The sequence below is a fragment of the Toxotes jaculatrix genome, chromosome 7 (assembly GCF_017976425.1).
Source record: "Toxotes jaculatrix isolate fToxJac2 chromosome 7, fToxJac2.pri, whole genome shotgun sequence".
NCBI lineage: Eukaryota > Metazoa > Chordata > Actinopteri > Toxotidae > Toxotes > Toxotes jaculatrix.
In genome coordinates, this window is record NC_054400.1 from 2,963,791 (window position 1) to 2,980,540 (window position 16,750).

Sequence of the window (16,750 nt, forward strand, 5' to 3'; positions counted from 1 at the left end):
ATAAGTCTTCTTTTTTTCCAACTGACTTGCAGAATAATTGTTTCTCCTTTTGATATATCAAGTTATTACCCTACACTTCAATGTAGCCCGCCTTCAGATTCATCAAGAGGCGGAGACCATGGTGGCAGAGACCACCATGGCTTTTAGGGTTTTTGTGAAAAGCCATGTTTATTATTCATTTCAGTTCAGTATTATTTTAAGTTTACGAGGGTATAAATCTCAGTGAAGCACTTAAAAAGCCTCCACTTTCAGTTTGAAAGCTGACAAACACTGGCTCATCTTTTCATGTCCAGTGTGAGTGTTACCATTGATTTACTGCTACCGATTTTCCTATGACACCAACAATGGGCAGTCTACCCGGTGTGAGTTTGGCTTTGGCATTTGCTTTTGCTTCAGCTGCAGTGAATGATTTTAGATGCTGCACCTGGTTCAAAAGAGTGTAAAGCTAATAAGTCAATCAATTCATTTGATTAAACCTACTGTGTGAGGGTAATAGGTCCCTGTACAAACCCTCAAGCCATGAGCCGTTCATTACTCCTCTGTTTTCTAACCACAGACTGAGATTGAGTTGCCATGTGATTACATATGTTAATGTACAGTTAGTGTCAAAAACCACTTTTCCATTCAAGTGAACGGTGTGAGTGTGAGTTTGTGTGTGTCTGTGTGTGTGTGTTTGAAAGACAGAAAACTGGGAGGGAATATGAGAGAGCCTGTTTGTTGACAATTTACTGCAGTCACCAGAAACTGGATGATGTCCGGTTGGAGGAATTGACAGAGATTGGGAAAGGACAGTTACCTTATCATGCACTGCAACAGCATGAGCCATCTATGTCCAAGAATCTTTGAAATTTTAAATTAACAGCAAAAGAATTATTTAATTATTACGTTAGATGAAAGTCCTTATACCTGCATTGCCTTCATATGAATGGGAACATGCGTCACATTCAAAACATACACATTTTACATCCACTAACACAAGCTGCAAGCTCCCTGGATTAGTACAGGTAACAACATTAATCATATCATATGTTCATATTGTCCTTTTATAAAGTATGTCATTAGTGCTTACTGGGCAGGAAGAGGAAATGTGTTTGGGGGCATAGCACTTTCTCACTTTTGTGTTCTAAATTTTGCATGAATGAGTGCACAAGCTACTATGTCCCAGTGTTTCTCTATTTTACTTGATTTTAAGGTTTGCATAGTAGATCTGGGCAGGATATTACTGTTTCTTTGGTGATGGCAAGGTTTATCTGCTTTAAAGACTGAATATAATTTCTCAGATGTCTTCTTCTTTTCTGCCATTTCCAGTTGACTTGGATGCTACAGCGGTTTTTTCTCTTTACAAGTACTTTATTTTTGTCTTCCCATTTTAGTCATGGACCTCTGATATTGAGGGGTTGGACTGAATAAGCTTCCAACAGACTTTTTTAATGAGCTGTGCTACCAGGAGCATTTTGATTGTAACTCCAGGCGACAATGTGGAGCCCTAGATAAGGCCTGTCTGCTCTCTTGAGAATATGTTCTCCCGGAATCGTGTCAATGGACAACATGGAGCAGGTGTTGCCCCTAAAGGAGGCACAAAGGCAAAAGTCCATCCTCCCAAAAAGAGGGCGCCAAACCCCAGAGTAGCACTAGTCATTCGGGGTAAAATACATCGTCTCTTGCAAGGGTCCGCAGACCACCATGTCCCAGAGTCCCACCTCTATTATGCAGGTATTGAGGAGGAGGAGGAGGCAGGAGCAGAGGAGGGCAGAAAGGAGCACAGAAGGATATATCCAAAGGTTAGCCCAAGGGCTGAAGCCTACTCTCCAAAGGTGTCAAATGGTAAAGACCATGGAGTGGCAGCAGGGCCACCATGTGTCGGAGAGGTGGAGCTGAACCGGGAAGGCTGTATAAGAATACCCTGCACTTTACGGCATAAAAGCTGCAGATCACCGGCAAATATGAAACGAATCTCCTTTGAGGGTGGAATTCGGACAGCTCCTGAGCAGATGCGACCACCCGTGCACTACAGTCCAGTTGGCCCAGACGTGAATGGTACTAAATTTACAGGAGCCGCTGGGAGGGATTTCACTTCACCCCGTGTTCGGCCAAAGAGACCATATTCCACTGGAGACTGCGTGGACTACAACTTTAACAGAGCTCTCCCAGATTCGCTGCTAGAAGAGGACGAAGACAAAGAGGAGGAGTCAAGTGCCATCATTGAGCATATTCTAAAAGAGCTGAGGGGGATCAACAAGATCCAGGAGGAAATCTCTGACCTCAGGGATTATCTGACCTCGGTTCGAGGGTCAGTTGAGGAAGTATCATCTTGTGTAGACGCTGTACTATTGGAGATTGAGGGCATTCGTTCTAGCAACAAGGCTGGTTCAGGGGTACATGCAGGCACCTGGTCAGGGGTAGGGTGCAAGGATGGACCATCCGCTCGCAGAAGGCCCACTAGTGCTTATGGCAGTTTAGGGAGTGCAATGCCAAAGTCTGATTTTAATTTTTTCCCCCAAGTCTCCAATGAGCGCCACAGCATCCATGGAGAATTACTGCTACCAAGGGCAGAAGAGTCTACTGTGTCCCCAATTGCTGAATCAGTGGATAATCAGGAACTGGAAGAACCAGACGATGCCTCTGACCATAGCTCGGATATCCCAGTAGGTGCTATAGCAAGAAAGCTCAGCTTTGGCTACCTTGAAAGGCAGGATGGCCAAGACTGCCAAAGCACCAGTTCATTGTCTTCTGCTCACAGTTCCAAATCTGAGTCAGACCTAGAGAGACCATTATCTAGTCATGGAAGAAAACTGCAGCAAGCTGATGACAGGGACGAACACTGGACTAGCACTGGACCACCACACAGTGCCTCAGGGGAATCTGTGTGGCATAGGGAAACTGCTTACCTCAGGGACAGACGTCTGGAGGAGCATGAAGGTGAGAGCTCTCCTTACTGTGAAGGAGCTGGCAGCTGGGATCACTACAGTGGTGCAGGTGGATATGGTGCGTTGGGGCCATGTTCTACAGGAAGCTCAGAACATCTCTCCATTCGCTCCGGTAAACACTACAACTCACCTGCCAGCACTTCTAGCAGGGAGGAGTGGCAGCCACGGAGGAGAAGGTCTCAAACCCAGTCTGGGATTCATGTTCCAGCAGATACCAACCTTGAAAACCCCCCTTTAGGATATGAGTGTGCTGCTGATTTTTCCTACCCTCAAAGTTCTGGTTACCATTCAGTTGATGGGCATAATAGAGAAGCAGAGGAATGTGACTATCAGCAATCAAATGACCTCAGCTACACCACAGACTGTCAAGTTGATAGTTATCAGGAAACTTATTTGTCATATGAAGAGTCTTCAGCAGTCACATATACCGAGGCATACTTATGTACCACAGATGCTGATGTGGATAGGTCATTCATCCAGGAGCCTAAAACGAGTAACCAAAGCTTAGAAAACTGGCTCCCTCCCCCTGGCAGTTCAGACGTCCAGCCTGGTGGTTTCAATGTCAAGCGTATAGGTCGAGCTGTACTTGATTTTAGCTCTGCCTTGCGGGGTGCATTGCGCAAACTTGAAGTACCTGGAGCCCAGAATCCTGGAGAGGAAACAGACTTTGAAGTATCAATGCCTACAGCTGAGTTGCCTTCAAAACCTTTATGCTATGAGGCACAGTTTGACCAAACATCAAACGAAACCCCGAAGGGCAGTGTGGTTGATAGTAGTAATTCTGTTGGGGAACTGAACAAAACCAATACTCTAGACAAATCAGATCTTTTCTCTGTGGAGCCTATGCTTGAAGAAGCCGACAACAGCCTTACATTGGAGTCTACAGACACCTCCAAACATCCAACAGACAAGATCCCTCTGTGCCAAGAAGAGCTGCCAGTCTGCACTGACGCAGTTTCCCGTAGCACTGCAACACTGCCTCCACCTGATGGCCTTACAGAGCAACCTGCAGAAGGTCCTGCAGAAGGTCCTGCAGACTGTTCTGCAGATCTGGGTGGTAAAGCCCAGCTTTCGCAATGCACCACTGCAGAATCCCTCTCGGTCTCTGTCTTGGCTGATGAACCTCCAGCACCAGAGGAGCACAGAGAACCCGAGGTGCCACTGCCACAGCAGCCAGCCACAGACATTGCTGTGGCCCCTGAGGGCAAAGCAGAAGGCGACGCAGCAGAGCCACCCGTGGAGATGGATGAACGCAGGCTGAAGTGCCTGAGGACCTTCCAGCAGATTCTGCGGGAGAAGAGAGAGACCAGGCGCAACCTCGCCAGTGTGACCATGTCCACCCTCTCTCAGGATGAATTTGAACCAGGTAGTCAGAGCTGGATTTTAGGTTTGCATCATCTTTTCTTTATTGATGTGCATTTCGTCTTTTGTGTGTCAGTAACTAAGTCATTCCTTAATTTCGAGTCACAGATGAAAAGAGAGGTACATTTACAGTACATCTTTCTCTATTTTTAGCTGATTTGTTGCCACACTTCATGCTTTAAACATCCCTTGGGGTAAAAAAGCTTTGGCATTTCTGTATTTTAATTCATCCAAGAGGTTATAAATGACTTATTTCCTCTACGACTCAGTGTGGAAGCTAATAGATGTTATTTAACTTTTTGTGATCATAAAAGTATTGGCTTGTTTTCTCAAAAAAAAAAAAAAAAAGTTCCTTTTCCGCCTCACCTTTCTGCCATCAAAACCTCTCACGGCTGTTGAAACTCTTTGATCTGTTGTAGTTGCAGTGTATGTGTACATTGATAAAAGGATAACCGCTGGTATTCTTCTTAAATATGTTCACCCTGTGGTTATGAATAAGCCCCCATACCAAAAGGTCCCATGGGTATTTACTGTACCAAATGGTCTCTGCTGTTACTATAATTTTCTACCCCCTTGAGAGTAATGTATCATCTGCCACTCACGAGTCCCTTACTCCACTCTGAGGCTCCGGCAGTAGCCATTTGCTGAATTAGAAAACATTAATTATCTCCTTGGAAAGCGAGCCTAACATTTAAGAGGAAGGAGAAGGGAAATATTAAGAGTCATTTTCATGATAAATTATACATGTTAATGAAACATTCATGACCTCAGACCCCATCTATCTGAAAACTCAGAGGCGGCGCTGCTTTTAACATTACCCAAGCATTTATACCAAAATGAATAATCCAGGGCGTGTCTTGTTATTTCGCATGATGAGTCAAACAGGTCCATGACTGTTTTCTGTCTTTTTGTTTTTTTTTTCTCTTATGCTGTTTTACAGATGGAAGTCAAGATGGAGATCAGGTTACCTCTTTTGTGTTTTCTCTCCCGCCAAAAAGAAACAACACGACATTTTAGAAGAAGTCGTTCTTTCTGTAAAATTTTCTGTACATGCTTTGGACATTTTCTCGTGTCAGTGTTTATCTTTATTTAATTTTCCTTTTTATTGTGCTTATATGACCTTCTGTCAGTTTCTAAGGAAATGCTTGCTTCATCCTGAAAATACAATTCAAAGTTAATGAAATAGCTTCAGGTTTTATGAGATGTCAGCCTCAATGCATCCGTGCCCTATTAAGAACATTTGTTGCGTCAGTAATAAACATAAAAATGTCATGCAGGAATAAGACTGTATTGATTAGGACACAATACCCATGAAAAATAATATTGATGTTCAGTGTGTCAAGCTACCATGTTTGTATTTTGTGTTACTGTCACTGTGGTATTTTTTTTTTTTTTACTAGCTGTCAGACAAAAAATACGCTGTTAGGAAGGACAAGTCAATATTTGGTGTGTTTCCAGGGAGCATGTGTGGTTTGGTAGAAGTTTACGTTACAAGGTGAAACCAGATTTATGATGCTCATATATCTAAGAAGACAATACAAATGATTGAAATTGCATGCAATGCTGAAACTCAACCAACCCAGTTCAGTCCCAGTGTTTCTCTTCTGTTTTATTCTTCTCACTTTTTTTTGTTTTTCCTCTCGTGCTCGTGTGTGTGCATGCTCCGCTGCCATTAAACCAAGCCAGGCTTTCAGCCTTCATGGCTAAACGGCTGACCTGTGACCTTCTGTTTCAGAGCCGAGATCAAGATGGTGACCCCAGCAAGCACCCGTGGGCCAAGCCAGGGTCAGTAAATACTTGTTGGTGTGTGTGTGTGTGTGTGTGTGTGTGTGTGTGTGTGTGTGTGTGTGTGTGTGTGTGTGTGTGTGTGTGTGTGTGTGTTTGTGTGTTGATAACCTGATGCAGTGTTCACACTTGGATTTTCTTTATTCAAATACTGATCAGTGCATTTTGGTGTTTTTGTGTGTGTGTGTACGTGTGTACAGGGGAAACACACTGTTTGGCATTGACAGCATGCCAGACCTCCGCAAGAGGAGGCCCATTCCCCTTGTTAGTGAACTGGTGAGTGAATCTGCCTCCTGACATTTTTATTTTGACCTTCTCTGACCTAAACATGGTCAGACACAGGATTTTTCTTTTTTTTCCAACAGGTTATACGATACAGTGCGTTGAACTAAGATGATGGTTGATCGTGTGACACCGGCATAAAGAATAAATAACATGCGACATTCAGTCTGCAACCCATGAGATTTGTTTCACCGATCATCCTCCATGTGCACAGAGATATCAGATCATCAGAACAATCACAGCTTTCATTTTCCATCAGCTAACTTCAGCCTTCAAGAATTATTACTTGCAGGCTAGATGCAAGATAAACCCTCGAAGGGGAGCTTCTGCAGTGGCCCCTGCTGTGTAATCATTTGTTTGAATTTGCCAAATAGCTGGATTCAAGGTGAGAGCTGCTGATCCTGTCAGAGGGGAACCTGTTTGTTTGTCTCTAACCTTTTCTTTCTTCTTGTTCTCTTTCCCTGCACATGTCGTCTCCCTCCCTTTGCCGGGCCTCAGGCTATGGTGAGTAAAAGAGAAGTGAGATTTCAGCTGCTGTGTTTTACCATTTGTTTTGCTGGGCTTTGTTTTGAACTCTCATCGTCCTGATCGTAGCAAAGCATTTCGATCTGCTCAGTGCTCAACGTTTTGGTTTTTTTATTGTTTTGTTTTTAATGTCTCATACAAATATCTGTCATTGTTCACCTGTCTTTGAAAATGTTCTGACAAACACAAGAAAAATCTATTCCTTCTTGTGAATGCTTTCAGCTTTCCCTCAGCCAACCGATGCTTAGAGAGCGAGGGGCTTTTGCTGTGATTGGTGTTTTAGCTACAAGTCCTTTAATTAACAGGCTTGTGTTGCTGTGATTCAGCAAGTCAGCAGCTCCATTTTTTTAAATTACACACCTGCCTCTCTAAACAAACACATGCTGATAAATGTTATGGTAAATTGTGTCTTTCCCCCTTTAGTCTCGCATTTACTTTGAAGTACTTAAGGGAGGCTGAGACGCGCTACATCCACCGGCTAAGCTCTGTCATCTCACTGGTTAGAGCTGTGAATATTCATTCGCTGAGATCTAAGAAACCTGACTCATCTGAGAAACTTGTCCCCTTTGATTTGAAGTGGATCTTCCAGAGTGAAGGTCACACTTTCAACAGCAGAAGAAGTCTGGGCGAAAAAAAAAAAAAGCGCCTGTGAGGTTTGGAGAGATATGAGAGGCGCTTGGATATTCTCGTCCGAGTTCATTAAGTTTACTGCGTCAACTTACACAAATCATGAAGAGAAAGAAAAACAGGCCGGGGAGAGATAAACAGACACACAATTTTAGAGCATAAAAAAAATAGTAAAAATGGTTGATATTTCTTAATTGTACAGATCAAACATCATCACAGAACTCGAAATAAAAATGTGCAGAGATTAGAACACATTTGGGGTTTTTTGTTTTGCTGGTCAGCGCCTGTGTGGCCAGTGAATGAACAACATCATAATGTTTATTACATTTTCTCCTGCTCCTGCAAACGTGTATCTTTACCTCTCACATGATTCAAGCTTCCCTGCTGTCATACATGTGAAAGTCAAAACTTGATGGAGCACGGCACACCACCCGAGCAGCATCACAAACAGCATACACCATTGTTTTGTTTTCCAGCATCGACTGTGAATAATGCTTTAGAAAAACAGCACATTCTCAGACGCCTGCTGGGCACATTCCACCTTGACTTCCTCTCTTGTCAGGTGATAGCATGTCTTCTTCTGTGGTTCTCGTAGCTGTCAGAACGAATGAGGAGAAGCTCAATGGTGAATCACTAAAATATCCAGAGCTCTAAAAGTCTCTGCGTCATAAAGATATTGTTTAAAAGGAAATATCCTGGCGAGCTGGAAAACTTAAGCACTCCACCAAATGTGCTCTTTAATATGCTAAAGTCTGGTGTACTTCAGTCAGAGACGTGTTGAAGAAGCAGAGCAACAGTGAAAGCAACAGGTTCACAGCTTCAGTTCTGTGCCTGAGCTACTTCTTTGCTCCCTGGTAACGAATGCTCAGTCCAGAAGCTTCACCCTCAGTGAATGGGCCTGTCCTGGCCTCAGTACTCTGCAGTGACCAAATAACAGTAGGCCAACTATGTGAAGTTCCTTCTTGCTCTTCATTAAAATACACTCTCTTTAAATTAGGTCATATGTAGTGAGCTGATGAATCACTGAGTCCTTACGGATAACTGACAGTGTGCGTCAGTCAGATGCTGTGAGGAGAAAAACATAGCTGTCCATCTATTTCAAGGACATTTGTCCGGTGCATCGCAGCTTTAAAGTGCTGCTGTAGGACGAAAGGATGAAAACTGCATTTGAAGTATTTTGTTTGTGCTGGAGATGATGAAAGGCCGTCCAAATCGTTTCCAAACCTTCCTGCTGCAGCACGTCCACACTGACACGCCACATCCACTGATCCACGGATCCACAGATATTATACTGGAGACAGGGAGCAGCTGGTCTGGCTCTGTCTGAAGGTGACAAATTCTCCCTATCAGCAACTATAAAACTCACAGATTCGTATTTTATTTCTTGTTTGATTAATCTGTACAAAAACAAGAATGTATAAACAAAAATTTGCCGCTTTATGGGCCATTATGTGCTTCACTGCCAGCACTGATTCCAGGAGTTTTAGTACAGGTTAAACAAACAATATATCAAGTGTTAATAATGTAGTTTTTGAGACGTTGCTTGGTGGATTTTGTCACTTTAAGACCCCCAGTTTTTTATCTTTGTGTAAAACTACATTTTACAGACAGACATGAGAGTGGCATTTAATGCCTGATATCCCTCATTTTTTTGTTAGGCTCAATTTAGTATTCAACATTAAAGTGTTTATGATATTACAAAGTCCACTGAAGTATCCAGATCTGGATTGGGACCAAAAAAAAAATGTGACTGAAACATCCCTTATTCGAACACATCCCATGAAGATCCTCACAAATGTGGTAAAGCAAACACGTATGAGTGTGTGTCCTCAAGGATGAGAACAAACCAGGTGTGTGACGTGCTTCCAAAAATGTGTGCTCAAAGAGAATAGGAGAACAAATGTGTGTGTTGTTTGTGCAAGTTCACGTTTCCATGACTTTCACAGCTGAAACAGCCCGCCATCACTCAGAGGATCGATTTTTCTCAATTTTTATTCCCTTCTCTTTCTTTTCACCTTCGTTTTTTTTTTTTCTTTTTTTCTTTTTTTCTGTGGCTGTTTAACTCAGATGTTTTTCTTTCTCTGCTTTCCAGTCTATGATACAGTCCAGGAAAGCTGGACTCGCCCACACACTGGCAACACGGACCTCCCTGAAAGACGAAGAGCTTGTGAGTGGCCAAATACATATGCCACACAAACACACACACACACACACACACACACACACACACACACACACACACACACACACACACACACACAAACTAAAGCTATAACTTTCTAGTTATCTGCTGTAAGACTTGCTGTCACCTCGATGCCAGCTAATGGGGGATTCTCACAAACCTAAACTTACATTTGCAGACAAACACACACACACACTTTTTCACCCTTCTCTCTCCTCCTGTCATTATTTCTGTCGCTGTATTGTTAATATGTTTCCTGGAGATCCAATATAGTGTAGGCTCTGAGTTCTGCTGAATCAGCTCCAGGCTGGCTCAGGTTTTAATGGAGCCAGTAGCAGCGAGGCTTCCCTGACTGGATGAGTTTTCATCTTGGTTTATTGTTGTTTGTTTTGTGCCTTTCCTTCTCTACTGTGTCGAGTCATGATGGTGATTACATTATATCCGATGAAACATTAATTATTCAAGTAGATAAAGTAGGTCAGTGGATGTTGGAGAAAATAATACAGATGAGAACAGAGCAACTGCCAAGTCTAAAAGGTTAAAATGTCTATAGTATAAGCTCAGTAGAACAGAATCTTGAGTATAATAAAACATAAAAATATTGAAGAGATTTAGAGATTCAGGTAAAACAAAATGCTCCGCACAGGCTCTGCAGATGATGTGCAGAGGGAAGTGAACGTGTGCATTGCTAGTTTTCCATATTATCAGATATACAGTTGCATAATCGCATGAATGCCACAGAGTGAGTGACCAGAAAAACAACAACAGATCAATACAGTGAGAAAACGTGTTTTCTGTTACATGTTACATGTACCTGTGAAAAATAATTAAAACTTGGGTAAAACTGATGCCAAAATGCAAGTTGTTTTGCCGTCCATTCATCCATACTCCTTATTCACAATAACACTGACAGCAACAGTTGTAGAATCTTATTATCTATAAATGGTTTTTTAAGTTTTACTTCAAAGTAAATCAGAGATAATAAAATCAGGCAAAATGCCTGAAACAACACAGGCCAGGTGACTAAAACTAAAAGCAGTTAGAACAAGACAGAATGAAACCAGAGCCAGGGATGACAAAGAAGGTAAGAGCAATGAAATAAAACAGTTTTTCTAATATAAAAACGTTTTCTACTATTAATACCACCATACCACTACTGCTGCTATAATAATAAGGATAATCACAATAATAATAAGAAGAAGAAGAATGACTTGCATGCCCCCTATTCAAATTCTGTGTTTACCAAATGAAACTGGGCTTCTAGTCAAGGTGTCCTCTCATCCTGTGGAGATGTGTTCACCTCCTCCCACACTCCTCCTACACTGGACAACAGCAGAATTTACTTCATCAGAGGAGAAGCCAAGAAGTGTTTAGAAATGTGCGCTGTCATATATAATCACATTGCTCTATAATTTGAGAGGATGCCGCCTGAAATTATCCTTTACTTAATTTTTCCAGCACTTATCCTGCATTAATGCTACAGACAATTTTTTCTTGAATGTCACATCAAGTCAGTATGTTTTAGAACACAGACACTGTACAAGTGTAGAACAAGTGAAAGAATGACACCCCTCCTCTATCCATCTCTCTTTCTGTCTTTGTTCTCCACAGAAAAGCCACGTGTACAAAAAGACCCTGCAGGCTCTGATCTACCCCATCTCCTGCACCACGCCGCACAACTTTGAGGTCTGGACGGCGACCACGCCCACCTACTGCTACGAGTGCGAGGGTCTGCTGTGGGGCATTGCCCGGCAGGGCATGCGCTGTGCCGAGTGTGGGGTCAAAGTGCACGAGAAATGCCAAGAGCTGCTGAACGCTGACTGCCTGCAGAGTGAGTTGAGATACTGAACCGTGGCTAAGTATCCAATGATGACGCAGTGGCTGCCATATATCCTTATATATCCTCATCAGTTATTTCTTAAGGCAGTTGAAGTCTGTCAAAATGACAACTGTCAAAGCTATTCATGAACACATTCAACCACACAGCTCCATCCACCACAACACGTACGTTTTTTATGACCAAGAAACAGAAAATGTTTGGCAAAAATACATCATTTTATTATTTTACCTCATAAAATTCTAAAAAAGTAAACTTAAAAGGAAAAATGTGGCTAGTGCCTACCATCTTTCAGGGTGTCCTCTGTTTTGTAGTTCAGTGTATTTATTTTAACCTCAGGAACTCATCATCCACCCTTCTCTTCTGTTTCCTCCCACCCTGTCATCTTCAGGAGCGGCCGAGAAGAGCTCCAAGACAGGGGCGGAAGACCGGACGCAGCACATCATCATGGCTATGAAGGACAGGATGAAGATCCGCGAGAGGAACAAGCCGGAGATCTTTGAGGAGATCCGGAAGGTGTTCGACATCTCCAAGATGGTCCACGCCCAGCACATGAAGAGCATCAAGCAGAGCGTCCTGGACGGCACCTCCAAGTGGTCAGCCAAGATCTCCATCAACAGTATGTCCAGTGAATTTAGAACTTTGAGCTGGAAAATGTGAACAGTTCCTTTTAGGAACATTCACCTTTTGAAAGTTGTTCTGTTCAGTTCATTTCCAAGTGGAGTAAACATGTTGTAGAAGATAGAAACCATGTCTATATCAATATCTCTCTTTTCAGAGGCCTTTAAAGAAAAGTAAACCATGACTTTAAGTACATATATAAATCTATTAACAGGCAAAGAAAAGTCCACCTTTACCATAGGGTAACTGAGGGTGTCACTATCAGAAAATCAAAGAAAATATTTCAAAGTGCACATGTATTAACACTGACAGCAAAACATAATGTACCTGGAAGAAGAACAAAGCCATAGCCAACCTGTCTTCCCTTTACTTTGTCCTTTTCCTTTCCGTCTCTCTCTTCTCGTCTCTCTATTAATACTAATGCTCGACCTGCCTGTGAACACCGTCCATAAGGCTTGTAGCAACAGGATACTGAGTGCATGTGTGTCTGCACTTGTACAGTGCGTATAACACTCATAGCTCTGTGTGAAGTCAGTCTGCAGAAAACTCAGAGTTACAGGCTTCAGTTTTCAGGCACATTGTACAGTTATGTGCGACAGTGGAAGAAGCTGAAGAAGCCGGATGGTAAAACTCATCAGCAGTTTAAGTTTCGGCGTCCTCGAGAAAACCCGAAGAACACAGCACAGTTGTCGCCGACAGCTGTGAAAACCTGCAGCTGTGTGAATGTGAAGTGTCACTGAACCGGAGTGTATCAGGTTTCCCCAGATAAAAAAAAAACAAAAAACTGCCTGTTTATTGCTCCCACAAAACTTTCCTCTTTTATCTGACAGCCTGTTCTGAACCAGAGAGAAACTTTTAACTGTTTATCTGCAAGCATCGCCAGCTGAAAGAGACAAGTGTCCCCACCTCCCTTTGCCAGGCATCATCAGGACCGCCGCTGTTACCAAAGCAACTAGACACAGCACACCGTATAGTGGCAGCAGTGTTGCCATGGCAGCCATCACACCTTGTCTCCCCAATCACCGGTGATGAGCTCCATTAAAGAGGAGATACAGGGACAGGCGTTCAGCTGGCGCTTTGTTGAAATTCATTCATGGTCAGGTCTTTATTTTTATTACTCACTTTTCTTCTGATCAAGGTCAGACCACATGGTCACAGACTCTTCAACTGTCAAGGGATTTTTGATATGGAGTTAAAATATTTCCATAAATGTAACTAAAGGCATCAGATATTTTTATTCTAAAGGTTTGATATACAACTTTTACAAAGTTTTCTCTTTAGCCAGTGTTTTCCTTCATTCCTTCATTAAATAACTTTGCAAGCATTTATAGCTTTTATTGGAGATAAAAATCATTCAAGTTGTTTGAAATTCTCACACTTTTACTTTTTTCATCACAGTTTTTTTTTTTCTCACTTTGCATCAATCAGTCAAGTCCCTCATCTGACACACAATCAGACATACTTTTAACTCTAACCCAGTTCTGTGTGCGAGCCAAGCTGCGATTGAACTTGACGGTGGACTGACAGGAGGCGCTCTACGGAGAACCCTTTGAAAAAGCCATCGATTTCATTAGGGAATATCTTCGCTAATGAATATTCAAAAGTCTCTGTAGCACAGATGAGCTGCATCAGTCACAGACACCGAATGAACCAATGGCAAAGACATTACAGAGCGTGGCGTGATGTGAGCTGAGATAGTGCCTGTATGGGCCGGTGTCGGTCTGATACTGACCAGATCGGATCTTGGCCGTGACTGACTGATTCATATGAAATACGGTTTGTGTGTTCATGTCATCATAAAGTGTAGTGTTTCAGTTTCGGTGAGCTGCTGAGAGCTGTCCTTAATCTCCTGTTTTGCAGGTAGTTATGTGCCGGACTATTTCTTGACCCGGCACAGTAACAGCAGCACGGTTCTGCATTTAGCCATTTCTGTAGCTTCTTCTGAAACCGACCCACTTTGTGCCCCCGTCTCTCTTTTTTCATTTCTTACACCACTATCTGTAACACTGGTGACACAATGAATGTCTCCCTGGAGAGACTGTCTGAAAGTATGTGCCATTATCCCAGTTTCTTCACTCTAACTTCCAGTGTGACCAGAACTACTGTAAACACGTGGTGGTTTGGCAGCACATCTGATTTCTATAAACACTGATATTAGGTGTTGAATGGTATTTAAACTCCCTCATACTCACCCTGGTTTATGTCACTCACCTTATGGTCTTCTTAAATTTGTATTGACACATCAGTGCTCCAGTTTTATCACATTTGCTCCCTTGCTTTACCTTGACTACTCCTTCTGTCTGTATGATGCATCTAGTGTGTGCTACCTGCATTAATTGCCACAAGTCAAATGTTGTGACACTTCGCAACTCTGCCTATGTGTTGAACTTAGGGACGTTACTTTCCTACAGGTTTTAGAAAATGTGCAGAGTGCACATGTTGCTCTGTTTCTTTGTCTTCAGGTTACAGCTGTAGTTAAGATCTGCAGCTATAAATAGTTACACTCATCAGTGTCTGCTGCAGATCTCTCACTGTCTTTCTCGCCTGGATTAAAGTGGCAGTGGCAGGAATGAGGTTTTCCTTCACTTAAGCAACCTCTGTGGTACCTGTTGACCTTCCATCTCAATGTCTCCAGACTCAGTTCATCAGCCGTTTACTCTCCATCTGTCAAAACAGTTGGACACAAGTGAAGCCAGACTGAGGGTTGTTTATTGTGTTTGTTTTTATTGTGATGCCGTTTGAGCCAAAGTGTCACAGAAACTGCTTCCTGCTTTAGTTGTTGCTTTATTGTCTTCACAGAGAATACAAAGTGCAAAGCCAGAGACCACGTTGTAACCATGTCATAACATGTCATAACATAAGAACAGCAAAACATCACGTGACAAAAGATTTTAAGTGATTTGGTGAGAAAAATTGTTACCCAACATCTGCCTGTGAGTCATGAGTCTTATGTTACGAGTCTTTGCATAACAGAGTGGGTGATATCTCCTGTTTTGGTGTGTGTATGAATGAGAAACAGAACGATGATGGGAGAGAGTAGGTGTTTGTTGTTCTTATGCAATTTTCATAGTCATTCTCTGGATTTGTGTGTGTCTGTGTGTGTGTGTTATCAGTTGTCAGCGCACAGGGTCTCCAGGCCAAGGACAGGACAGGCTCCAGTGACCCATATGTCACCATCCAAGTTGGCAAAACCAAAAAGAGGACAAAGACCATCTACGGCAACCTGAACCCAGTCTGGGAGGAAAAGTATAGCTTGTAAGTGCAGCTTGTTAGTTTCTACCTGGTTGTGAAGCCTTTCAGTCACTTTGCACCCCCCGACCCACCTGTCCCTCGTCATTACAGCGAGTGCCACAACTCATCGGATCGTATCAAGCTGCGTGTTTGGGACGAGGACGACGACATCAAGTCGCGGGTGAAGCAGCGTCTGAAGAGGGAGTCCGACGACTTCCTGGGTCAGAGCATCATCGAGGTTCGAACGCTGAGCGGAGAGATGGACGTCTGGTACAACCTGGGTGCGTAGTCACTGAGAACCATGGGAATATGGAAAGCATTGTGTGTGTGTGTGTGTGTGTGTGTTTCTGTGTCTGTGGCGTAGATGGGAGTGTATAATTGGTGCACATGTGTTTGTGCTTCAGAGGATTGTTTTGCTTGGTAGCACAGCAGTTGGTGTTCACCGTTTACTTGTCATCTTAGATTCAAAGTTCAACTTAAGTTTGATAAGTAATTTGTGTGTGTGTGTGTGTGTGTGTGTGTGTGTGTGTGTGTGTGTGTGCGTGCGTGTGTGTGTGCGTGCGTGTGTGTGTGTGTGTGTTTCCTCTTACAGAGAAGAGAACAGACAAGTCAGCGGTGTCTGGTGCCATTCGTCTTCAGATCAGTGTGGAGATCGAGGGAGAGGAAAAGGTGGCACCCTACCACGTACAGTACACGTGCCTTCATGAGGTAACGTGCACACACACACACACACATATCCAGGCTTTTAGTAATAAGCTAAATATGATGTCTGGGAGTATCTGTCTTCTGGCTGTGTTTCTGTGGCGTTTTACCTACAGAGAGTCTACAGAGACTTGAGAACCAGTCAAGGCCACAGCCATGGAAACAGAAAGTTGATTAATTAGTGAAATATTAAAGCAAATCCTCACTTCTGAGAAATTAGAACCAGTGAATATTTGACATTTGTGCTGGAGAAATGACTTTGAAACAATCTGTTATCAAAATCGATGACGTTGTTTACTCACTGAAGACACAGTTGACTAATCTCTTAATTGACTGATTGTTGAAACACTAAATTCCCTAAAGAGCAAAACAGGAAATGAATACACATTTTTTCCTAATGCAGTGATTATTCTTTAGGAGTTTTGAGAATCTGCAGAGACGCAGACCGGATTTTGATTTAAAGCCTTTTTAGTGTCACCAAACTGCATCTGATGTTTCGGCTGCTGACACGAACTGACAGATCCTTTAAACTGTCAACGCTCCAAGAAAATAAATTAACAAATTTGCCGTAATTGGCACGAAAAAGTAAAGTGACAGTGACATGACTCAGAGGATCAAATCTGCTCTGAGCTGTAATGATTTTTCAACAATCTTTGAATCTCAACCCAG

The 16,750-nt window shown here is 42.8% G+C and overlaps 1 protein-coding gene across 1 annotated transcript in view; it reads left to right on the forward strand.

Moving 5' to 3' along the window:
- LOC121184799 (protein unc-13 homolog B-like) overlaps window positions 1-16,750 on the forward strand; it is a 125,258-nt gene that overhangs the window by 74,748 nt on the left and 33,760 nt on the right. The window contains exons 11-19 of the mRNA XM_041042681.1: window positions 6,025-6,074; window positions 6,275-6,350; window positions 6,855-6,860; window positions 9,601-9,675; window positions 11,302-11,521; window positions 11,919-12,146; window positions 15,262-15,403; window positions 15,491-15,660; window positions 15,972-16,087. Coding sequence (XP_040898615.1) covers window positions 6,025-6,074; window positions 6,275-6,350; window positions 6,855-6,860; window positions 9,601-9,675; window positions 11,302-11,521; window positions 11,919-12,146; window positions 15,262-15,403; window positions 15,491-15,660; window positions 15,972-16,087 — 1,083 coding nt within the window. The remainder of the gene's footprint in view (window positions 1-6,024; window positions 6,075-6,274; window positions 6,351-6,854; window positions 6,861-9,600; window positions 9,676-11,301; window positions 11,522-11,918; window positions 12,147-15,261; window positions 15,404-15,490; window positions 15,661-15,971; window positions 16,088-16,750) is intronic.